We start from the raw sequence: 26473 nt of genomic DNA on the forward strand, positions 1-26473 counted from the left end.
TTTGTTATTTTTTAATACGAATGTTGAATACGAACCGGAACGAGTTATTGAGAGAAATTTACATGAACGCATTGTTTTAAAGTTGAACAAAATGGCGGTCCAAACGAATGTAGAAAAAGCAACGTTTATCAAAACATCCTTATGTATCCTACACCGAAATAAAGAAAAGGGATAAGAACATGAAGAATTACGGACATTAAAGATAAGATGTAAATAAAACAAAGTATCATAGTCTTTTAAACAAAGAAACAGTAAAGATATATTCACACACCCCTTCACGGAGTACCAACGGACGATATACAATTTCCAAATGATATTTTTAATGGATTTAACTGGGAACGTTTATTACGTTGCCCCCGGTATTACGTTATTTTATCGTGACAAAATGGAAAACGTAATAACGGGGTTCCACTGTATTACATGACACATTTTACCCAAAGAATGCTTGAAATGTGAAAGATATAATAAAACTGAGATCGATATCCATTTCTTTTGAAAATTTCGGAAACATCTTTGTTTACTAAACAAATGATAAACTCTCTAAATTGAGCTTCTGTAATAATGTATAACCTTAAATTTAATGTGAAATCTTTTATGCACATTAGACAATAGATTTTGATCATTAAAAGTAAAAAACAAAATTTTGGGGAAAATCGTGAATCAGTCCCTTTAAATGACTCTGCGTCAAAATAGTAAAGCTCAAAACCGAACACTGAGACATCGGACATACCGGTCCGTTGTAATAAATGACGCATCAGACATGAGGTACTAAACATCGGTCAGGTCCGACGTCTTTCGCATAGACTGCCTTAAACTTACAAACAATGCCACAAACCAGGACCCTTTTGTGATGCTTGCTATCTTAATTACATGTATATTTAGTTGTGAATGGCATCATTGTACACTAATATCTTTATCCTTTCACATTATCTGGAATTTACAGAATTTGCATCGGAAGAGGATATTGTGCGATACCTTATTCAGTCATACAGTGAGATGTTGGGTGGATGTGAGAATATCCATCTTTCTGCACAGAATCTGGTGATGATAACCCTACACTATCTGAGGGATCAACAAATGGAGAAACCTCAGGTAGTGATTCAAAAAAGTGTGGTTCATATGGCAAGGGAAATCATGAAGATATGTGCAATACACCCTACCTCTGCAGAGCATTATTAGATTATAACACTACAGCTTTTTAATTCTCTTTTAAAGTCATGTATGCAATCATGAACCCCAAATTCAAAAACTACTTGAATAAAAAAATCTTGTTTACCATGTAAAGGAGGTAAAAATGAAAGATCTTATATACATGTATTATGCTTGTAAAATCCACAAAGAAAATTCAAATGCATACTTTTTTGTTTAAGATACAACTGAAATTACTTTTGACTAAAAAGTGTTTGGATTTTGTGTTTGTGTAGGAGAGATGTGTTGAGCTTCTAGAGAGAGGTGTTCTTTGTCCTATTGGATCTCTTAGGGAGAGACATCAGAGAGAGGACAACAAAACTCAGAAACAGACAGAGTAAGAAAATACCACAGACAAATTGTTACAGAAATGTAATACGGAGACTGGTCTTTATGATTTTGTTGTAGACATTTTCTGTACGACAGGTTTTTCCTGTTTGTTGTTGACCTAAAACTAACTATAAAATAATACAGTATTCACTACTAACTGTAAAATAATACAGTATTCACTACTAACTATAAAATAATACAGTATTCACTACTAACTCTTAAATAATACAGTATTCACTACTAACTGTAAAATAATACAGTATTCACTCCTAACTATAAAATAATACAGTATTCACTACTAACTATAAAATAATACAGTATTCACTACTAACTCTAAAATAACACAGTATTCACTACTAACTATAAAATAATACAGTATTCACCACTAACTGTAAAATAACACAGTATTCACTAACTATAAAATAATACAGTATTCACTACTAACTCTAAAATAATACAGTATTCACCACTAACTATAAAATAATACAGTATTCACTACTAATTATAAAATAATACAGTATTCACTACTAACTATAAAATAATACAGTATTCACTACTAACTATAAAATAATACAGTATTCACCACTAACTATAAAATAATACAGTATTCACTACTAACTATAAAATAATACAGTATTCACTACTAACTATAAAATAATACAGTATTCACTACTAACTATAAAATAATACAGTATTCACTACTAACTATAAAATAATACAGTATTCACTCCTAACTATAAAATAATACAGTATTCACCACTAATTATAAAATAATACAGTATTCACTACTAACTATAAAATAACACAGTATTCACTATTAACTATAAAATAATACAGTATTCACTACTAATTATAAAATAATACAGTATTCACCACTAACTATAAAATAATACAGTATTCACTACTAACTGTAAAATAATACAGTATTCACTCCTAACTATAAAATAACACAGTATTCACTACTAACTATAAAATAATACAGTATTCACCACTAACTCTAAAACAATACAGTATTCACTACTAATTATAAAATAATACAGTATTCACTACTAATTATAGAATAATACAGTATTCACTCCTAACTATAAAATAATACAGTATTCACCACTAACTATAAAATAATACAGTATTCACTCCTAACTCTAAAATAATACAGTATTCACTACTAACTATAAAATAATACAGTATTCACCACTAACTCTAAAATAATACAGTATTCACTCCTAACTATAAAATAATACAGTATTCACTACTAACTCTAAAACAATACAGTATTCACCACTAACTATAAAATAATACAGTATTCACTACTAATTCTAAAATAATACAGTATTCACTACTAACTATAAAATAATACAGTATTCACCACTAACTATAAAATAATACAGTATTCACTACTAACTGTAAAATAATACAGTATTCACTACTAACTGTAAAATAATACAGTATTCACTACTAATTATAAAATAATACAGTATTCACTCCTAACTATAAAATAATACAGTATTCACCACTAACTCTAAAACAATACAGTATTCACCACTAACTATAAAATAATACAGTATTCACTACTAACTCTAAAACAATACAGTATTCACCACTAACTATAAAATAATACAGTATTCACTACTAATTATAAAATAATACAGTATTCACCACTAACTCTAAAACAATACAGTATTCACCACTAACTATAAAATAATACAGTATTCACCACTAACTATAAAATAATACAGTATTCACTACTAATTATAAAATAATACAGTATTCACTACTAACTCTAAAACAATACAGTATTCACCACTAACTATAAAATAATACAGTATTCACTACTAATTATAAAATAATACAGTATTCACTACTAACTCTAAAACAATACAGTATTCACCACTAACTATAAAATAATACAGTATTCACTACTAATTATAAAACAATACAGTATTCACCACTAACTATAAAATAATACAGTATTCACCACTAACTCTAAAACAATACAGTATTCACCACTAACTATAAAATAATACAGTATTCATCACTAACTATAAAATAATACAGTATTCACCACTAATTATAAAATAATACAGTATTCACTCCTAACTATAAAATAATACAGTATTCACTACTAATTATAAAATAATACAGTATTCACTATTAACTATAAAATAATACAGTATTCACTCCTAACTATAAAATAATACAGTATTCACTACTAATTATAAAATAATACAGTATTCACTACTAACTATAAAATAATACAGTATTCACTACTAACTATAAAATAATACAGTATTCACTACTAACTATAAAATAATACAGTATTCACCACTAACTATAAAATAACACAGTATTCACTATTAACTATAAAATAATACAGTATTCACTACTAATCATAAAATAATACAGTATTCACCACTAACTATAAAATAATACAGTATTCACCACTAACTCTAAAATAATACAGTATTCACTACTGGTGTATTTTTTGCAGACTGCAGTTACAAACGGTGCTGAGATTTGAGATTCTCTCTGTCCTGCAGCAGGGTGACCAGTCTATGACAGAAAATGATGACACGCTGAATGATGTACATATACTATTTCTATATTCTGTGCTTCTTAAGATTTATTCTTAATTCACCTGAACCAGAGGTTCAAGTGTTGGATTTTTCCGATCAAACTTTGTTCTTCATCTTTATTGGAGTAAACTTGCAACATTTTTTACATCCTCAATAGAGTCAATGGCCTGCTTTCTTAATTCACCTGAACCAGAGGTTCAAGTGTTGGATTTTCCGATCAAACTTTGTTCTTCATCTTTATTGGAGTAAACTTGCAACATTTTTTACATCCTCAATAGAGTCAATGGCCTGCTTTCAGTCTCCTGATTGGATGATATCATTTTATAAGGGAATTCAAGTGTGTTCAAATGAAGTCATGTCCTTTTCCTTGGGGAGATGATTAAGAAATTTGTAGACTCATTTTAAAAATACCTCTTTAGAACACTGTAAAAGAGAGCATATGAATTTTGTTGTGCTGTCTCTTGCAGTATGCATTACTATTGATCCTTCACTAACACTTGTGAATGTTTCAACAGTGTCGCATTATACATGTACATGTAGATACCCTTGATAATGGTACAAACACAGTAAAAAGGACAAATAGTTTGAAAATATTCTTTTGAAGAACAAGGGTCTATTTCTGATTTGTTATCATAATGAAGCATTCCAGAAGTGGAAGAGATTGAAATTTGTTCAAATCATGGCCTTCAGGGCAACTTGTACCTGAATATGGGTCCAGGTTATGGAGCACCAGATTAACATAAACTCAAATATTTGAAGTTATCTTTGATTAATTGAAAATATCGTCAATTCAGTTATTTTGCACAATGATTGCATTGATGCACGCATCAATGTGGTAAACTTATTGTTTGCAAAATTCAACTTGGAGCTCAGTATAAATGATTTAATGATTTCTTTAATTCAATTGAAGATATCTTTAATTTGTATAAGGAATTGATGCGCACATCCATTCTTTTAAAGAGAGCAACAATTCAATCAAAGAGATCATTAATTCTATAGTAGATATGTTGATTGAAGATATCTCTAATTATATAGTGATAAAAGTTACTTCAGTTTCTAAATAATTTATGAACGTGGGACATGTCCTTTAATTATTTATTCGATAAAACTTTAATGAACTATAGTTTGTGTTGTACAATCGTTATTTTGGTCATCATGGAAGCTCGGTAAGGACACAAATCAAAATAGAAAATATAAATATAAGAAATAAATTATAATTTTTTTGAGTGTGATTGGGATATGACATGAAGTTGGTACGTGATCAAATCTACCATAGGGCATTATAGGATTTTATCACATGACCAACTTCATGTCATATCCCAATAACACTCAAAAATGATATCTTATTTTCTTAAATAATTGAAGATATCTTCAGTTATTTGAGTTTATATGGATTTGGCACTCTATACCATATTGGGGTCGCATTCCTTTTTAGATTTGATCCAATCTCATTTGTTTCAACAGAAGGCTTTATTACAGGTTGTCACTCTGTTAAGGACACTCAGTTTCATCACAGATCCCAAGTCCCTGTCCGACTTCATGGATCACAGCCTCGTTGACAAGTAAGGTTTTAAAATGTATATGGTTTTCTGGCCTTAAGTATGTCACAGAATGAGATAAGTTCAATGAACATGAAACAAAATTATGAATAATACTATAATATGCAGTGTAATGATGTATGTGTTTTGGTAAATTGAATACAAATATTTTAAACAAAAATTATTATTAGTTTCTAAATGAAATTGAAAGTATATAATAAAAAGGTTATAGACTTTGTATGGGAAATATGACGACCTCGTTTTTTGGCGCGAACGGACCTCGCAAGCTCAGTCCGTCTACGCGCCAAAAAACTCGGTCGTCATATTTTCCCATACAAAGTCTATAACCTATAAATATCATTTTATATTTGCCCTTGCAAAGTATGTGTTTCAGGCAACAGCTATGTATATTTGTGTAACCTTCAGACAGAATTCATACACTCAAGAATGAAAAATCTGAACTAGGTCTCTGTCTACTCACTTTGCAATTTCTCAACTGAATGGCACTATACAGATAGAGGAGTCATGCTTTTTAGGTCACTTTTTTTTTCCGTCCGTTGTGAGTTACCATTTGAACTTTTTCAGTTTCTTAAACTACTTGTCCAATTTGGACCAAATGTAGTGTGTAGCATCTGTAGGGGAAAGGGAACTTAAATTGTGAAATTCATGATCCCCCCTCCTCCCTCAGGGGCCCTGGATTTTAGGTAAAAACTGCAAAAATTGATACAATCTTTAAAAATCTTCTTCTCTACTCCTGAACATCTAGCCACAGGCAATTGCATTGCTTGGGGTTGAATTTACTATTAAAGAGGAAAGGTATAGAACTCTATATATATATAGGGTACCTAAGGTAGCCGATGTAAAAACAATAAACCAAATAATATAAAATTCTACTTTGTTTTCTGATATATTTATACATAATCAATCTACATTACTACCAAAGTTCATCCTGAAACTCCGTATACTTCCCAAGGTATGCAGAAATGAATTCGGAAAATTGCCTATTATTTTTTGATAAAATTTTAGCTGGGCCCTGGCACTAAACAACTAAACAGAATGTTTGAGCATTACAACAAGCTATTACATAGAATGTGCAGCAATAGATATCATTTCTGAAATGAATTTCTTACTCCAATTCAAAAAATGAAGTCAGTAATAGCTCCAATTGACTGAAAATTGTAAAACCGTCTACTTTGAATTGGAGGTTTTTTTGGTATTAATATGATCTGTTATGATTGTAGCTATATTCACACTTTACCACAGACACTTGGTAACGTGTATGATGAACTGATGCAGCCACTTCCAGTTGCTTTAGAAGCCATTCTGTCTCCTGACAACAGTGTTGACCAGTCAGTGTTTAACAAATCTCTCCAGGAGAGGGAGATCGACAACAGTGTGGCGTCAACTTCTGAGGTAGTGCCTAAATCTAATGATGCAGCAACTAGTAAACCCAGGTGAGTGTTGGACATGGTCATTTGTAAAGGTCCGTTGTATATGGAGTTTCATTTGCAGCAAAAAATTTGTGGTAGCTCAGTGGTAGAGCGTTCGCTTTGTAACTGGGAATTGGTGAGTTTGAGACCTGCTCATGCCATGGCTGAGTCAAACCTAAGATGTTAAGATAGGTAGTGATTGCTCCTTCGTCAAATGCTCGACATTTAGAAGTGAAAATCACGGGTCTTTCGGATATGATCTTAAAAAGGGAGGTTCCATGTTGCGGCAGGCGTTGACACGACAGAGAACTGCTTTGGCCTTGGGCGTTAAGCATAGGTCTAATTTTGTGGTACATGTACTTCATCTACAGCTGGTGATATCTCAATATGAGTGAAAAATTCTCAACAGGGACACAAAACAATCAATCACAGCAAAAAAGTTAGTTTCATTAATGTTTAGAGCACTTTCCTTTCGAGTCAGTATATGTATTGTGCTTTTTAGCTCACCTGAGCCGAAGGCTCAAGTAAGCTTTTCTGATCACATTTTTGTCCGTCTGTCTGTCCGTAAACTTTTTCCATTTTCAACTTCTTCTCCAGAACCATTGGGCCAATTTCAACCAAACTTGGCCAAAAGCATCCTTGGGTGAAGGGCTTTCAAGTTTGTTCAAATGAAGGGCCATGTCCCTTTCAAAGGGGAGATAATCCCAAAAATGCAAAAATAGGGTGGGGTCATTTAAAAATCTTCTCAAGAACCACTGGGCCAGAAAAGCTGAAATTTATATGAAAGCTTCTTGATATAGTGCAGATTCAAGTTTGTTCAAATCATAGTGCAGATTCAAGTTTGTTCAAATCATGGCCTTGGAGAATAGGTTGGGGCCACAATAATTGATCAAAGTTTTACATACAAATATATAGGGAAAATCTTTAAAAATCTTATTCTTAAGAGCCACTGAGCCAGAAAAGCTGATATTTGCATGAAAGCTTCCTGACATAGTGCTGATTTAAGTTTGTTCAAATCATGGTCCCTGGGGGTAGGATGGGGCCACATAGGAGGATCAAAGTTTTGCATACAAATATATGGGTAATTTGTTAAAAATCTTCTCAAAAACTACTGGGCCAGGAAAGTTGAAATTTACATGAAAGTTTCCTAACATAGTGCTGATTGAAGTTTGTTAAAATCATGCGCGCCCGCCGCCCCCCGCCCGCCCCGCCCGCCCCCCCCCCCCCCCCCCCCCCCCCCCCCCCCGAGAGGATAGGATGGGGCCATAAAAGCTGAGATTTACATGAAAGCTTCCTGACATAGTGCAGATTCAAGTTTGTTCAAATCATGGCCCCCAGGGATTGGATCGAGCCACAATAGGGATAAAAGTTGTGCATGCGAATATATAGGAAAAATCTTTAAATATGAGCTCAGGTGAGCGCTATGGCCCATGGGCTTCTTGTTGTATAATATGAATTATATTTTCTGAATTGATTTTTGTTGAAATGTTAAAAATGAGTGACTTCAACAGAACATTATGTCTTTCACAATTCATACATGTTCAGTGTACTTATATTTCAGGGCTAAAAGAATGATGCACCACCCAAGTTTGTCCGATATTGGGTCCAAACGACAAATTTTTGTTAACACAACAAAAATCAAGGTAATTATTGGGAGAGGGGTGTACTGCAATCATCGTATGTCTGTAGACAAATAGTTAAAGACCAAGGTTTTCAACCAGTTGGTTTTCCTCAGGTAAGTTAAGTATGGGGCGGAGTTAATTTTAGGCAGGTGTGTGTATACCATTCTGAATACACAGGATGTTACCTGTTTTACCTGCATTACCTGTACTGTTTCATAAGATTGATAAATACGCCGGTTTCGAGATACACCTGAGTTATTTCCCTTTGGAGAACTCTCGTATATAGTGAGGCGCGAAACAATTTGTTTACACGCGGGAGTGGGACTAATATTCATCACTGCGTAAGTGAATGTACTCAGTAAGTTTCTCATGCACTGTTAGATCACCCGAATTCGACTGATACACAAACTAAGTAAGTTATAAGTATTTCGGGAGTAATTAAATACATAGAATTCTTATCATATCACGTTATTTCATTGGTCATAAGTACCATATCTAAGACATTACTTGCAGATATGACATTGTTTTTATGTTTCCATGTTAGTAAAACATTTCTTTCGATAGTATTTTGTATTTCCCACATTTACATATTAAAAGAGAAGCCGCTTTTAATACATTTTATCATCTTCCTCGCTGACTGTAGGTCCACTCTGTCCCACTTAGTCATTCAAAGTTCCACTAAATGCACCTCCTACACAGAAGAGTTCGTATCTCAAAACTGGCGTTTTTCTTTTGCCAGGTTAATCGAATTGTTGATAATTAAATCTAGTGAATCAAAAACATGTTAAAGCTGGATAAATTTATTTTGTATAAATGAGGACGTTAGCCATTGAAAAATTAGGCAGGCTATTCTTTATTACAATCATAGGTATTACATACATTTTCTATCCATTTGACTGCCATTGTCGGATACCCATGGGTGATCTTATCTTCTCTTCACCATGGTGACAGATCAGCTGTGGGTATCTGATGATGCATGACTGTCAAACATTCAGTTTCCGACAGGATTTTCTGTGTAATGTGGCTATGCACTGATCATTGTCCCACGATGACTCCACATATTCAAAAACTACTTACTATGTTTTCTTCTGGTTGAATTAGTTTTTCTGGACAGCACACCAGAATTCTCTGACCATCAAAGTTGTCTTGTCTGTGTGACTCATCCATAATGCATGGCCTAATAAAACAGTCAGGACATTCACATCTTCCGACAGTTCCTACAATAACTGGTCCAGACCAAGATTTTTTCTTCCTCTGGATCCCAATTCCAACCATTATACCCAAGAAAGAGCCCTTTTTTGCGGTTAGTTTCTCTTCCATTAGGTTGATAGTTACATGTACTTTTGTCCCCATGCTTCGAGGGAAAATTACGTTTTTAAATTTTCAACTGAGTGTAAATAAGATTTCAATGACATATTTCAGGGATGTGATTTTTCCTCTCTTTAGAGGAAATCCTCTGATTGGCTCAATTTTTGAAAAAATGAAACACTCTGGGTTTGATCTATTAAGTGACAGAAAATGATATTTTTCCAGGTAGGGTGAGGTGTTTTCCTCCCTTTTTAGCTCACCTGAGCTAAAAGCTCAAGTGAGCTTTTCTGATCACCCGTAGTCCGGCGTTCGTCCGTCCGTCTGTAAACTTTTAACATTTTTGACTTCTTCTTAAAAACCACTGGGCCATTTTCAACCAAAGTTTGCACAAAGCATCCTTAGGTAAAGGGAATTCTAAATTGTTAAAATAAAGGGCCAGGCCACCTTCCAAGGGGAGATAATCAAGAAAAGGTAAAAATAGAGTAGGGTCATTAAAAAATCTTCTTCTCAAGAACCACTGGGCCAGAAAAGATGAAATTTATAGATAAGCTTTATTAGGTAGTGCAGATTCTAAATTGTTAAAATCATGGCCCCAGGGGTTGGATGGGGCCACGATAGGGGATCAAAGTTTTACATACAAACATATTGGAAAAATCTTTAAAAATCTTCTTAAAAACCACTGAGCCAGAAAAGCTGAGATTTATATGAAAGCTTCCTGATATAGTGCAGATTCAAATTTATTAAAATCATGGTCCCCGGGGGTCGGATGGGGCCACAATAGGGGATCAAAGTTTTACATACAAATATATAGGGAAAATCTTTAAAAATCTTCTCAAGAACCACTGAGCCAGAAAAGCTGAGATTTATATGAAAGTTTCCTGATATAGTGCAGATTCTAAATTGTTAAAATGATGGCCCCCGGGGGTCGGATGGGGCCACAATAGGGGGTCAAAGTTTTTACATACAAATATATAGGAAAATCTTTAAAAATCTTCTTCTCAAGAACCATTGGGCCAAAGAAGTTCACATTTATATGAAAGCTTTCTGACATAGTGTAGATTCAAGTTTGCAAAAACTATGGCCTTCAGGGGTAGGTTGGATCCATAATAGGGACTACGGTTTTAAATGCAAATATATATGGAAAGTCTTCTGATATGAACCAAGGCGACTCAGGTGAGCGATGTGGCCCATGGGCCTCTTGTTCACCATTTTTCCTTTGATTTCTTAAGAATTCAGTCACATCCCTGGTATTACTCATGATGAATTTTTCTTCATGTACATGAATTATATATAATTACACGTTTCCAATGAAAGTTGGTACTTTCTATTTAGCATAAATTTTTTACATATTTTGAAGTTGACAGTATCTGTAACTTATTATGAAAGTATCATATATGGTTTTTACTGGAATTGTTGATACTACGGTTGTCATAGTAACCCATCTTGTACTATTACTTTCCGTAATAAATGGTACAGGTGTTTCAGATGGTGTTTAAAAATTATACAAAAGGGGTAAGTGATACAAATTTTTATATCCAATTGAATTTAAAGTTTTAATTAATATATAATTTGCATTAAGAAGTCCATTTACTTTCATAAGAAGTAGAAGGATGGGTGCTTATGAGCAGTTTTGCTATTTTTAGAAGGCAATTATTTACCACATCAGGCATAATTTCACCCCATGAGAAATAAATGACCAATGAAATCTTTTTATTTTTACATATGTTAGTAGGAATATTTCCTGAAAGTATCAATGTTGGTTTTTAGGTTTACTCTGCCGCTATGAGCATATAGTTATGCCCCTTCCTCTCCTTATATAAATGTTGTAGGCGATAATATAGATAACTATGCATCTTGCATGTATTTGTTTTAACTCGTATTAAAACTATAAAAATGTTTTGATGTTTTTTATTGAATTTATTCCACATAATGATCGTAGTTTTGCTTTGGAATTCAAGTTTGTGCAAATGAAGGGTCATCCCCTTCAAAGTGGAGATAGAAAATGCAAAAAATAGGGTTGGGTCATTTAAAAATATCTCAAGAACCATTGTGCCAGGAAAGTTGAAATTTACATGACAACTTCCTGACATAGTGCATTTTTGGGGGGGTTAAAATCATGCCCCCCGTGTGTAGCGTGGGGCACCCATAAAATAGGGGATAAAAGTTTTGCATATGAATATATAGGGAAAATCTTTAAAAATCTTCTCAAGAACCACTGGGTCAGAAAAGTTATAATTTTCATGGAAGTTTCCTTACATAGTGCAGATTCAAGTTTATTAAAATCATGGCCCCCGGGGATAGGGTGGGGCCACAATAGGGGATGAAAGTTTTATATGCTGATATATATAGGAAATATCTTTAAATATATCTCTTGAACTATTTAGAAATAGCTAGGGCTTTCATATTTTGTATACAGTGTTCCCTCGATATATTGTGATAAAGTGGACGGAAAACTTCCCGTCCAATATTTCCTTTGAAACGTGCATCAAAAAATTAAAAGTTTTATTTCTTAATGATAATGTCAATTACCCAACACTCATCAATAACAACACCTGTATTTTGAGAGCAATGCGTTGAAGTGTGACGTTCTGGACAAGGTATTCAAGTGGTTAGGTTAATTACAAATAATTGTTGAATTAAACTCAAGTTTATCTAAGTGTTTATACAGAATGGAACCTTACATAACTGAATTTCTTTTGAATGCTCAGTGAATTGTCTTTAACGGTGAATTCGCTTTATTGCCACCCCCGCTTTATTGCCCCAATTGGTCTTGAACAAAAGTTGGCAATATATTGAGGGAGCACTGTATATACATTCCTTATGGCAAGACCTTTCATGTGATCCAATGATGTGTGATCTTGTGACCTTGACCTGGAAGTTTGACCTACTTTCAATAAAAATCTTACCTATTCAATATGTCCTGAACTACCTAAGGTATATTTTTCATATCTTTGTGTAGAAATTTCTTATGGCATTTCATTTCATTAGTTTTGAGTTTGACCTACTTTTAAGAAAGCATAGCCTATAAAGTATACCTGGAACTATTTTAGGTAGAGTTTTCATATTTTGTAAAGAGATTCTTTATGGCAAGCCATTGAGAACAATGGTGTGTGATCTTTTGATCTTGGAATTTAACTTACATTAAAAAAAACGTTGCCTATATAATATCTTCTAAATTATTCAAGTTGGAGCTATTTTGTTGGCAAGACCTTGTTATATTTTGGTGTTGACCTTGAACAATGGCAGGGCCATGGTGGCTCAGGTGAGCAATGTGGCCCATGGGTGTCTTGTTTTGAAGGGGAGGGGTTTGATAAAATTTTCAAAGATGCTTATAAATGCGAATTTTGTTACAGTTTAGATGTTTATGCATGAAAAAAAAAACCACCAAATCACTGCTTCAATTTTGAGCAGCTGGGGCGTACAACACATATTTATGTTGCCAATCATGGTCATATTTTGAAAATGTTCAACTGTATTTCAATATCATTCCTTTTAGGAAAAATCATCTTCCAGAAAAAGAAGAAAATCGAAGCGAGGTAAGAAAATTGATGCTGGAATAAAACTCTAGAGGTTGTTGGTATCCCCTTTCTTGGCATGCATGAATTATTAAATATAACCAAACTAAACATTTGTTCAGTGACTGTAGTGAATGGTAGTTGATGTGACTGTTGTGGCTGGTAGTTGTTGTGGGTGGTAGTTGATGTGACTGTTGTGGGTGGTAGTTGTTGTGGATGGTAGTTGTTGTGGGTGGTAGTTGATGTGGGTGGTAGTTGATGTGACTGTTATGGGTGGTAGTTGATGTGACTGTTGTGGATGGTAGTTGATGTGGTTGTTGTGGGTGGTAGTTGATGTGACTGTTGTGGATGGTAGTTGTTATGGGTGGTAGTTGATGTGACTGTTGTGGGTGGTAGTTGATGTGACTGTTGTGGGTGGTAGTTGATGTGACTGTTGTGGATGGTAGTTGTTGTGGATGGTAGTTGTTGTGGATGGTAGTTGATGTGGGTGGTAGTTGATGTGACTGTTATGGGTGGTAGTTGATGTGACTGTTGTGGATGGTAGTTGATGTGGTTGTTGTGGGTGGTAGTTGATGTGACTGTTGTGGATGGTAGTTGATGTGGTTGTTGTGGGTGGTAGTTGATGTGACTGTTATGGGTGGTAGTTGATGTGACTGTTGTGGATGGTAGTTGATGTGACTGTTGTGGGTGGTAGTTGATGTGACTGTTGTGGATGGTAGTTGATGTGACTGTTGTGGATGGTAGTTGATGTGACTGTTGTGGGTGGTAGTTGTTGTGGATGGTAGTTGTTGTGGGTGGTAGTTGATCTGACTGTTGTGGATGGTAGTTGATGTGACTGTTGTGGGTGGTAGTTGTTATGGGTGGTAGTTGATCTGACTGTTGTGGATGGTAGTTGATGTGACTGTTGTGGGTGGTAGTTGATGTGACTGTTGTGGGTGGTAGTTGATGTGACTGTTGTGGATGGTAGTTGTTATGGATGGTAGTTGATGTGACTGTTGTGGATGGTAGTTGATGTGATTGTTGTGGATGGTAGTTGTTGTGGATGGTAGTTGATGTGACTGTTGTGGGTGGTAGTTGATGTGACTGTTGTGGGTGGTAGTTGTTGTGGGTGGTAGTTGTTATGGATGGTAGTTGATGTGACTGTTGTGGGTGGTAGTTGTTGTGGGTGGTAGTTGTTATGGATGGTAGTTGATGTGACTGTTGTGGGTGGTAGTTGATGTGACTGTTGTAGGTGGTAGTTGATGTGACTGTTGTGGATGGTAGTTGATGTGACTGTTGTGGATGGTAGTTGATGTGACTGTTGTGGATGGTAGTTGATGTGACTGTTGTAGGTGGTAGTTGATGTGACTGTTGTAGGTGGTAGTTGATGTGACTGTTGTGGATGGTAGTTGTTGTGGATGGTAGTTGTTGTGGGTGGTAGTTGATGTGACTGTTGTGGGTGGTAGTTGATGTGACTGTTGTGGGTGGTAGTTGATGTGACTGTTGTGGATGGTAGTTGATGTGACTGTTGTGGATGGTAGTTGTTGTGGGTGGTAGTTGATGTGACTGTTGTGGATGGTAGTTGATGTGACTGTTGTGGGTGGTAGTTGATGTGACTGTTGTGGGTGGTAGTTGTTGTGACTGTTGTGGATGGTAGTTGTTATGGGTGGTAGTTGATGTGACTGTTGTGGATGGTAGTTGTTGTGACTGTTGTGGGTGGTAGTTGATGTGACTGTTGTGAGTGGTAGTTGTTATGGGTGGTAGTTGATGTGACTGTTGTGGATGGTAGTTATTGTGGGTGGTAGTTGTTGTGGGTGGTAGTTGATGTGACTGTTGTGGATGGTAGTTGTTGTGGATGGTAGTTGTTATGGGTGGTAGTTGATCTGACTGTTGTGGGTGGTAGTTGTTGTGGGTGGTAGTTGATGTGACTGTTGTGGGTGGTAGTTGATGTGACTGTTGTGGGTGGTAGTTGTTATGGGTGGTAGTTGATCTGACTGTTGTGGATGGTAGTTGATGTGACTGTTGTGGATGGTAGTTGTTATGGATGGTAGTTGATGTGACTGTTGTGGGTGGTAGTTGATGTGACTGTTGTGGATGGTAGTTGATGTGACTGTTGTGGATGGTAGTTGATCTGACTGTTGTGGGTGGTAGTTGTTGTGGATGGTAGTTGTTGTGGGTGGTAGTTGATGTGACTGTTGTGGGTGGTAGTTGATGTGACTGTTGTGGGTGGTAGTTGATGTGACTGTTGTGGATGGTGGTTGTTGTGGGTGGTAGTTGATGTGACTATTGTGGATGGTAGTTGTTATGGATGGTAGTTGATGTGACTGTTGTGGATGGTAGTTGATGTGACTGTTGTGGGTGGTAGTTGTTGTGGATGGTAGTTGTTGTGGATGGTAGTTGATGTGACTGTTGTGGGTGGTAGTTGATGTGACTGTTGTGGGTGGTAGTTGTTGTGACTGTTGTGGGTGGTAGTTGATGTGACTGTTGTGGATGGTAGTTGTTGTGGATGGTAGTTGATGTGACTGTTGTGGGTGGTAGTTGATGTGACTGTTGTAGGTGGTAGTTGATGTGACTGTTGTGGGTGGTAGTTGTTGTGGGTGGTAGTTGATGTGACTGTTGTGGGTGGTAGTTGTTGTGGGTGGTAGTTGATGTGACTGTTGTGGATGGTAGTTGATGTGACTGTTGTGGGTGGTAGTTGTTATGGGTGGTAGTTGATCTGACTGTTGTGGATGGTAGTTGTTGTGGGTGGTAGTTGATGTGGATGGTAGTTGTTGTGGGTGGTAGTTGATGTGACTGTTGTGGGTGGTAGTTGTTATGGGTGGTAGTTGATCTGACTGTTGTGGATGGTAGTTGATGTGACTGTTGTGGGTGGTAGTTGTTATGGGTGGTAGTTGATCTGACTGTTGTGGATGGTAGTTGATGTGACTGTTGTGGATGGTAGTTGTTATGGGTGGTAGTTGATGTGACTGTTGTGGATGGTAGTTGATGTGGCTGTTGTGGGTGGTAGTTGATGTGACTGTTGTGGGTGGTAGTTGATGTGACTGTTGTGGATGGTAGTTGTTATGGGTGGTAGTTGATGTGACTGTTGTGGATGGTGGTTGATGTGGTTGTTGTGGGTGGTAGTTGATGTGACTGTTGTGGATGGTAGTTGTTATGGGTGGTAGTTGATCTGACTGTTGTGGATGGTAGTTGATGTGACTGTTGTGGGTGGTAGTTGATGTGACTGTTGTGGGTGGTAGTTGATGTGACTGTTGTGGATGGTAGTTGATGTGACTGTTGTGGATGGTAGTTGTTGTGGATGGTAGTTGTTGTGGGTGGTAGTTGATCTGACTGTTGTGGATGGTAGTTGATGTGGTTGTTGTGGATGGTAGTTGATGTGACTGTTGTGGATGGTAGTTGTTATGGGTGGTAGTTGATCTGACTGTTGTGGATGGTAGTTGATGTGGTTGTTGTGGATGGTAGTTGATGTGACTGTTGTGGGTGGTAGTTGATGTGACTGTTGTGGGTGGTAGTTGTTGTGGATGGTAGTTGTTGTGGATGGTAGTTGATGTGACTGTTGTGGTTGGTAGTTATTATGGGTGGTAGTTGATGTGACTGTTGTGGATGGTAGTTGATGTGACTGTTGTGGATGGTAGTTGTTGTGGGTGGTAGTTGATGTGACTGTTGTGGATGGTAGTTGTTGTGGGTGGTAGTTGATGTGACTGTTGTGGGTGGTAGTTGATGTGACTGTTGTGGGTGGTAGTTGATTTAAAACTGATTCAGTTACCGCTATGCGTAGAATTGTAAATTTTCATTGTTTTTATGAAATTCAGATTTGGTGAAGCAGTCGAAGAGTAAGACTAAGCTGGAGAGAAGACAATCAGTAGCTGTGATGGAAACCACCAAGTCTTCCCAACTGAAACCCTCTAAAACTGGATGTATGTCATCATCTTCTCTACATATATTGTACTTGTATTATATTCATATGATTATACGGATTTGAGATTCACAACTTGCACTTGATGCTGAGTTTATGTTTCCTCCCAATATCAAAAAGTACTGTCCAGAAAATATTTTGGCAAAGTATTTCAAAATCAAGCTTCATTGCGATCTCGTCTCAGTCTTCTCTATCAGTCATACAGAATATTTCATATTCTGCTCTGTAGCTGCCAACTACAGAACCGGTTATATTCAATTATGGTGTATAGGAATAAATAGAAGGTTGCTTTGCCTTAAGAGCATGCCACGAGTCATGATGCTGTGCATAGATCTGGAGATTGAGAAAGATTAGTTGCTAATTCATCAATCTGATTAAAATCAGCTCCTCGATCCGCTCCTTTATTTCTTTTGTTTTGTCGCTATTCGAGTAGCAACAAAACAAAAGAAATAAAGGAGCGGATCGAGGAGCTGATTTTAATCAGATTGCTAATTCATGACACACATTGTTTGTAGGCCAGTTGAGTATATTGATAGTATATTGTGTATAAGTATATTGATTGATACCGATTTCATGGGGGACATTATGGGAAAATGTTCAGATTTTTTAGTTTGTAATTGCAGCTTTTGTGGAAGTTCATATACTTTGACATGTTTGTGATCAGTATTTCAAGCATTTGTAGTTCTTACCCCCAAAACCAAATTTCAACATATTGGATCCAGAACCATAGTGAATGCATACAAGATGTAATATGTACATATTATACAATACACTTCTCCAGCTGTCTTTTAGCATTTCATTTCCATGTCATATCATTCATACTGTAAAGCGTAGGACTATCAAACTTCATCAGTTGATTTACCTTGGAGAGAAGATGTGTTGCGATCGAAAAATATGTCCCTGTGGTGTCATTCTGGTATTTTGTGGCTATATGTACTCAGTGTCCAGATCATGTCTATTTCATAATTTGAGGACAGTTCTTTCTTTCAAAACAGAAATCCAGAAGCTTAACAAATGCATTCAATATGTACAATATTATGCAGTAATACAGTTTTCCATCTGTCTGTTAGTAATTTGGTGTCTTGGTCATATCTTTCACACTGTGAGGCCTAGAACTATCAAACCTGATTAGCTGATGCAAAGAGGGGGGTTTTCAAACCAAGAGTATGTCACTGGTCTCCTTCTGGAATTTTATGACTATACATATGCAAAAATTGTGTTCAGATGAAATTTTGATTTATATGAGGCTTAGGACTATCAAACTTTGCCATTTGATGCATCCTAGAAAGGGGAGGGGGATGCCATAACCCAAAAATAGGTCACTATGGCTATACATATTCCAATTGTGTCCAGATCATATCTTGCACACTGATTCCTAGGACAATTAAACTTTGTTGATGGGGGAAAGTATATCATGAACCAGAAGTAGGTTACTACTACCTGATTTTGGAATGTCATGCCATGGCTAATATATACTCAAATTATGTCCAAATATTGCACACTGTGAGGTCTAGAACCATTAAACTTGATGGGGGGACACAAACAAAAATTAGGTGACTGATGCCTCATTTTAGTATTTTATGGCTAAACAAGTACATATCGTGTCGGGATCATATATCAAGCATTGTGATGAATCTTCAGGAGAAGGTGTATTACAACCCAAAAGTAGGTCATTGTTGCCTCATTTTGAAATTGACCTGTCAAACCTTGTGACTTCAAGCATTTAAACATAGGTATGCATCATTTATATGTGATCCAGATGGCTGTTTTATTAACCCTAGTGGTGCTCTATATTCAACACAATAACTCTGTAAACATTCATTTTCACTCTGAACAGGATTTTTAAGATTTTGTACGATACTCAAGTATTAAGTCATATGGACCTATTGTTTATATAAATATCATGTTTGCTTGCATCTGGCAGACCCTTTGTCACCACCATTCAAGTCTTCAGTCAAAAAAACACTTGTGGCCGAAACCCCATCACACAAACAAAAGAACTCTGCCTTGTGGAAACGACAAGAAGCGGAGAGGAGACAATCACGGAGTAAAACCGCAGTGAAGGTGGTGGAGGAATCCCCTATGAAATCGGGTAAAATTGACATCTGATGTCGGTGGTTACAATTGTTATCTTACATAAGCCATTCCAGGAATATGGTCATTTATGATGTTAAAGGTCTTGAGGCAGGCAATAAGTTTTCATAAAGGAGACTCGATACTCTACAATTCTACCTTGTTATTCTAATTAGAGTGACCTGCCCCTGATTTCAGAAGTATTTTATGGTCATTTTTTATATGCTCACTATAAATATGTACCTATTGATATTGAAATATGGATCTTGAAGTATGGATGATTTTCTGATACTTTTACTGTTAACATGTTCAAATCCCACTGGCGACTTTATCCTTCACAACAGAGGTCACAAGAGAGATCAAGCTTTGAAATATTTCATTCTTGAAAAACAAGCATCAATATTTAACTTTTACTTTGATTATTTTATATCTTTATGGTATGAATAGCACATCAGATATGATTTTACTGCAAAATGTGATTTGATGCAAAGTATATGTATGGATTCATATTGTTGTAGAGAGACCATTGCTACTCAGTCCATCTCAGAACAAGCGTGCTCTGCATAAAGTCAGGCGTTCGTTTTATTCAGCATCAGCAGGACCCCTGATCAGATCTAGATCAATGACCCAGACAAATACTGATTTGGTGGAAAATATTGCAGACAGGACCAGCCACAATTCAGGAAAACTCAATAGCATTCTCAGAAAACCTCCAAGTCAGTCTAGTATTTTCAAGTCACCAGACAGAAATTCTTCATTTTTGCTCTCACAGTTGATGGGGAGTCCAACTCCTCAGAAACCAGGGTCGAAGACACCAGGAAAAGAAACTCCAAGGAAAGCAATTGCTGGATCCCCCAGTAAAAACACAAGGTCCAAGTCTCCATTTGTATCTAAAGGTTTTCCTAAGGCTTTGTTTCAGGAGAGTCCTAATAGCAGAAACAATCGATCAAAAATTGTCCGACATTCACCAAAACTACCATTTTCAGGGGGAAAAGATGATGAAAGAAGTGTTAAGTTTACCAAAACACCCAGAAAATCTCCCTGTGAGCTGGTTATACAGTCTCCTAGTCAAAATACAAGATCAAAATCATTGGTGACTCCAACTAGAAAATCAGTACGGGCTATTTTGTTTGGAAAGAGTCCTGAGGCAAAGGCAGGGGAGGAGAAACAAGACAGAAAAACTCCATCAAAATCATATCTTAGAGCTCGAAGGTTGATACTGAGTAAAACACCAGTGAAAGGACAGAAAGCTACAAATCTTGACCAGTCTGCAGGTACTGAAGAAAATCTGACTGTGAAAATCACAGATGAAGAGGGTAACACTGGTAATACCTCAAAAACATTTGTAAATGATGGAAACAAAGACATGGATTCGGAGAAATCACCAGCTAACTGTGGAACCCCTTCTCCTAAAATTCAAAGGAAAATTCGAACACCTAACTCTCTAAATCACTGGCAAAGAAGGAAAAGGGGCCGAGATGAAAGCATGCAGTCTCCAAAATGTTTGGCCAAAAAAGATGCACAGCACAGATACGAAAGTGCAAGTAGCAATGAGACGGAAGTTGACAATGATATTATTTTTGCTTCACTTTCTCAGGAAGATGGACACATAAGCTGCAGAAAGAGAGGACTTGATATAAAGGAAGACAAGTCAATCATATTCTCACCCAGCAAAAGGAAAAGAACTATGAAACACTCTGATCAGGGTAGTTTTAGAACTTCCTATACCCTTCATAATAGAATAACTTATGAAAAAAAAAATTCTTTACTGAATTCCTTTGTGAGTGGAAACAGTGAAGGCTTTGACACAACAGACTTGACAGATTCACAGTCTAGTTTTAGGTTGTCTCAGGGTAGCACATCATCCATGGATTTCTCCAGTACCAAAGACGAAGTTTTCTGGTTACAAAATCCAGGTCATGAAAAGGCTGCTACGAGTGTTTCTGAACATGATACAAATACTGGGAATACCGGTACATCTCCAGTATTCAGATCAGGAAAAAAGACCAGGAAAATGGAACTTTCAGACATTGAAGGAACTTCAGGACAGAAAGTGTCTCCTTCTGAAAAGAAATACTCTCCTAATGTTTCGGCCAGAAGTCTCATGCATTTGATGAATTCTCCTCTACTTGGCTCTGATATAGTGGAGAAAAGTCCAAATGTGAATGACAAAATTGCAATTGTTGGACAACAAAGACCACGATCAAGACGATCCTTAAACCTTCAAATGTGATGAAGGATAAGATGAATGTGGCACCATATCTTGGATATACACCACATCAAACATAATTAATTTCCAATATCATATTTATATACAGATTATAGAAGACAGTTTTTATAGTTATCAATAAAATGCCAATTAGTGTAATAATATAAACTATATATATATAAAATAATATGTATATTTAAAAGGCACTAAAAATCAACATTTACATGTATCATACAAAATGTTGACCTGTCCCAACTTTAGAAAGATAGAATATTTTCACAGGAATGTAAATATTCTACCATCCTGAAAATTTGACAATTCAATATTGTTCATGTCGTTGGTCCTTTTTAGTGCATATATATATATATATATCCAATAATAAAAGTCAAGAAACACAAAACTCGAATAACGTTTCACTGTTAGCGCTTTCGGCTTTAATGCTTCTTCAGACAGTTATAAAAAATTTTATAACTGTCTGAAGAGGCATTAAAGCCGAAAGCGCTAACAGTGAAATGTTATTCGAGTTTTGTGTTTCTTGACTTTTATTATTGGATGTATTTACTGTATCAAATAGCGAATTCTTTTTTACAAACTATATATATATATATATATATATATATATATATATATTAAAAGAAATAGAATAAACAGTACACAAAGTTAAAAATTTAACGCAAGCGCTTTCATTTTATAATCCTCAGGCGTTACATATTGAAATAGTTTTGAAATGGTCAAACCATTACAATATGTAACGCCTGAGGATTATAAAATGAAAGCGCTTGCGTTAAATTTTTAACTTCGTGTACTGTTTATTCTATTTCTTTTAATATTTCATACCGGACACTGTGATTTTTTTAAAAACACAATTTGGATATATATATATATACACACACACACAACCAATGACTTTGGCCTTCTTTGAGGAGAAATCATTTTTTCAAGGTCACCCAAGTAGAATTGGGTGACCTGTTGCATTGGTCCTGCATTAACTATAGAACATTTTTATCTTGAAAACTACCATTCCAATTCTTTTCAAATCTTTGAGACAAGGAGGACATAATTTGTAAATTTCAGGACTCCTGCACCCCTGGGCAGGGAAAAAACTGCCAAAGTTTGACCAATTTTCAAAAATCTTCTCTACAACCACACGTGCAAGATAAATCAATGCATAGTATTGTAGAGCAGGAAGGCCTCAATCACATCTATAAATTTCATGATCCCGGGGTGGAGGTTCTGATTCCAGGGTGGGGCCAAACTTGGTAGATATAGTGTAGTGTAAATGATGTCTGTTAATGCTAATACTAATTTGAAACTAAATAGATATTTCGAAGGAGTGTGTAGTCCTTTACAAAAATTGTAAATTTCATTATCCTAGGGAGGGGGTGCCCGTGGGGATCCGGGTTAGAATAGGTCCTTGGTATCCCTTGCTTGTCGTAAGAGGCGACTAAATGGGGCGGTCCTTCGAATGAGACCGCAAAAACCGAGGTCCGGTAGCACGATAAAGATCCCTCCCTGCTCAAAGGCCGTAAGCGCCGAGCATAGGCCGAAGTTTTGCAGCCCTTCACCGGCAATGGTGACGTCTCCATATAAGTGAAACATTCTTGAGTGGGACGTTAAACAATATAAAATCAATCAATCAAGACTTGGTGAAATTCTTATTCTCAATATTATTATAATGATTTGAAGGACTTCTTGGTTTGCTGATAATGCATACTTAGGAATAGCAGAAAAGGATGTACAAAGTGGAGGATTTCACAACCCAGGGCTTTGGCTCTTGGGTGGGTCTAAATTAGTCATATCGTTTAATGTTAGTACATATATAAAACCTTTCATCAGTGTATGCACTTTTGAGGGCATGTTTTAAGAACACGTCTTCTTTTACACTGTTGCTGAATATTAGAATTTAACTTGGATATTCAGAACAGGAATTTTTTCTCTTTCTAGATTTCATAGCTCTTGGGACTAATGATACTTTTAACTAGTACTCAAGTGACTGACAAGGCTTGTGGGCCTATTGTTTTCATAACGGATGCATGTACAGCATTGAAATTTTGTCACAAGTTCTCCCTTAAGAAACATAAGAGTGAATTTGCATTTCAGCTGGATTGGTGCACTTTGACCTATTTTAGGGATTAAACTAGGTCAAACAGTTTTTCAGACCTTTTTTCATTATGAATTTGCCCTGAAGTTAAAGCTTCCTCTCTCATAGGAATACAAGTTTAGTTTGCATTATGCGTCCGTCCGAGCTCATGTTTTCTGGATTGATGAATGTACAGCATTGGAATTTGGTCACAATTTCTCCCACAAGAAGAATGAGTTTGCATTTCAGCTGGATTGGTGCACCGTGACCTACTTCAAGGGCTAAAACTAGATCAAACAGTTTTTCGGACTTTTTCTCGTTACGGATACAGACATTGCCTGAAATTTTGTCTCAAAAGTTGGCATTTCAGCTTAATTACTAAGCTCCATAAGATAATACATTTTTTGCCTTTACTTGATATATTCCGTTTGTTACTCTCTTTCCTTTTCCGGAGTTTTGGGGATGCATGTCCAAACTCCTTCTGTGCCTTAGGTCTAAAAATATGACCGTGAAGATATTAAAGATGGGTGTTTTTTTCTTTGTAACATATCCGTAAGAGATTTGAAGGTTCCAACTTCTTCTGAATTAATTTGAACTGCAACTGAGCATACCGGTATCTAATTCACTTGATACTAATGAACTTTTTTAAAGTTGTATCGCTGAATAATTTTTTTATCGTTTACTTATGTTAAATTGTAATTAATCAAAAATAAGTTAAAATATCACAAAACATAAAATAAGTCTTAAATATATGACACTATCTTCAAATGATTCTATTAAAGATGGGTCTATTGCAATAAGAAATTTGGCTCAGTTCCACGGTTAGTGCCTGGTCTCTGTTTAGAATTCCGAAATGATTGGTCATTTTCGCCAATTTTTAAAAAAATCAATTAACCGTAATAGATAAAAGGGGGAGGGGTTCAGATATGAAAACTACAATAAAGTATGTTTATTACATTAAAAGCTAAAGACAGCTCTTTTCTGATTTTCCGGCATTAAAGGACAAAAACAATCATTCTGAGAGTATGGCAAAACCTAGTCCCCTACCGGAGGCAAAATTTACTGGACCGCAACAATATTCGAAGTTCATTATGAGATTAAGGTTATGTTAAAAGGGAAGATTGGGAAACCAGGATAGGAATGGTTGGAAATCAACTACTATATTCAGGTACAAAGACTAGACCAGGAAGACTTCAAAATCGATCTGTAACTTGTTATGGCAAAGCAATCATCATAGTTTACTGAATATCATATGAATATCTGTTAGCACACAAAGGTAGGAAAACTGACAATTCATGCTATTTTTCAAAGTCCATGGGCCATAACTTGGTGAAAATTCAATGGACCGACACGAAATTCGATCTTGATCTGTAACTTGTTATGGCAAAGCAATTGTACTATCAAATGAATATCTGCAAGCACATAAAAAAGAGGCCCATGGGCCACATCGGTCACCTTGGCCCATATCTGAAGACTTTCCATATATATTTGCATGTAAAACCTTAGAGTAAAACAGGTACTGCTTATACAGATACTCCTGCCCATCCCAAATACATTTATTTCTGTTAACTTCATGAATTATTCAATTGTGTAATAAAGTCAAAAGACTTCAGCAAATGCAAATGCACACTTTTCAATATCATGTCATACGGTAATTCTCAAGACAAAATGAACTTCTGTTAACTGCTCTTGGATTGCCTTAATGCATATAGCCTATTAGCATAACTGAAAGGCTAAAAAAAAAACCCAGCTGATTATAACAGCTGTTACAAATAATAACTGAAAGGCTAAAAAAAAAAAACCCAGCTGATTATAACAGCTGTTACAAATAACAAGAGGCCCATGGGCCACATCGCTCACCTGAGTCACCTTGGCCCATATCTGAAGACTTTCCATATATATTTGCATGTAAAACCTTAGTCCCTATTATGGCCCAAACTACCCTTTGCAAACTTGAATCTACACTATGTCAGAAAGCTTTCATGTAAATGTCAACTTCTTTGGCCCAATGGTTCTTTTAAAGCTTTTTTTTCTATATTTGTATGTAAAACTTTGACCCCCCCCCCCACTTGTGGCCCCATCCTACCCCCCGGGGGCGATGATTTGAACAAACTTGAATCTGCACTATGTCAGAAAGTTTTCTTGTAAATATAAGATTTTCTGACTCGGTGGTTATTGAGAAAAAGATTTTAACTATATATTTGTATGTAAAACTTTGATCCCCCTTGTGGCCCCATCCTACCCCCGGAGCCCATGATTTGAAGAAACTTGTATCTGCACTATGTCAGAAAGTTTCCATGTAAAAATCAGCTTTTCTGGCTCAGTGGTTCTTGAGAAGATTTTTCCTATATATTTGTATGTAAAACTTTGATCCCCTATTGTGGCCCCATCCAACCCCCGGGGGCCATGATTTGAACAAACTTGAATCTGCATTATGTCAGTAAGCTTTCATGTAAATCTCAGCTTTTCTGGCTTAGTGGTTCTTGAGAAGAAGATTTTTAAAGTTTTTCCCTATATATTTGTGTGCAAAACTTTGATCCCCCCTTGGGGCCCCATCCTATCCCCGGGGGCCATGATTTGAACAAACTTGAATCTGCACTATGTCAGGAAGTTTTCATGTAAAAATCAGCTTTTCTGGCTTAGTGGTTCTTGAGAAGAAGATTTTTAAAGTTTTTCCCTATATATTTGTGTGTAAAACTTTGATCCCCCCTT

At 36.0% G+C, this 26473-nt stretch overlaps 1 protein-coding gene across 1 annotated transcript in view; it reads left to right on the forward strand.

Moving 5' to 3' along the window:
• LOC125650583 (uncharacterized) overlaps window positions 1–21803 on the forward strand; it is a 66223-nt gene extending 44420 nt beyond the window's left edge. The window contains exons 10-19 of the mRNA XM_048878990.2: window positions 944–1092; window positions 1425–1525; window positions 4007–4100; window positions 5571–5653; window positions 6871–7083; window positions 8621–8702; window positions 13486–13525; window positions 17296–17400; window positions 19324–19491; window positions 19991–21803. Coding sequence (XP_048734947.2) covers window positions 944–1092; window positions 1425–1525; window positions 4007–4100; window positions 5571–5653; window positions 6871–7083; window positions 8621–8702; window positions 13486–13525; window positions 17296–17400; window positions 19324–19491; window positions 19991–21705 — 2750 coding nt within the window. The 3' untranslated portion in view covers window positions 21706–21803. The remainder of the gene's footprint in view (window positions 1–943; window positions 1093–1424; window positions 1526–4006; window positions 4101–5570; window positions 5654–6870; window positions 7084–8620; window positions 8703–13485; window positions 13526–17295; window positions 17401–19323; window positions 19492–19990) is intronic.
• Window positions 21804–26473: the final 4670 nt, after the last annotated feature.

Source organism: Ostrea edulis, chromosome 5, assembly GCF_947568905.1.
Source record: "Ostrea edulis chromosome 5, xbOstEdul1.1, whole genome shotgun sequence".
Lineage (NCBI taxonomy): Eukaryota > Metazoa > Mollusca > Bivalvia > Ostreida > Ostreidae > Ostrea > Ostrea edulis.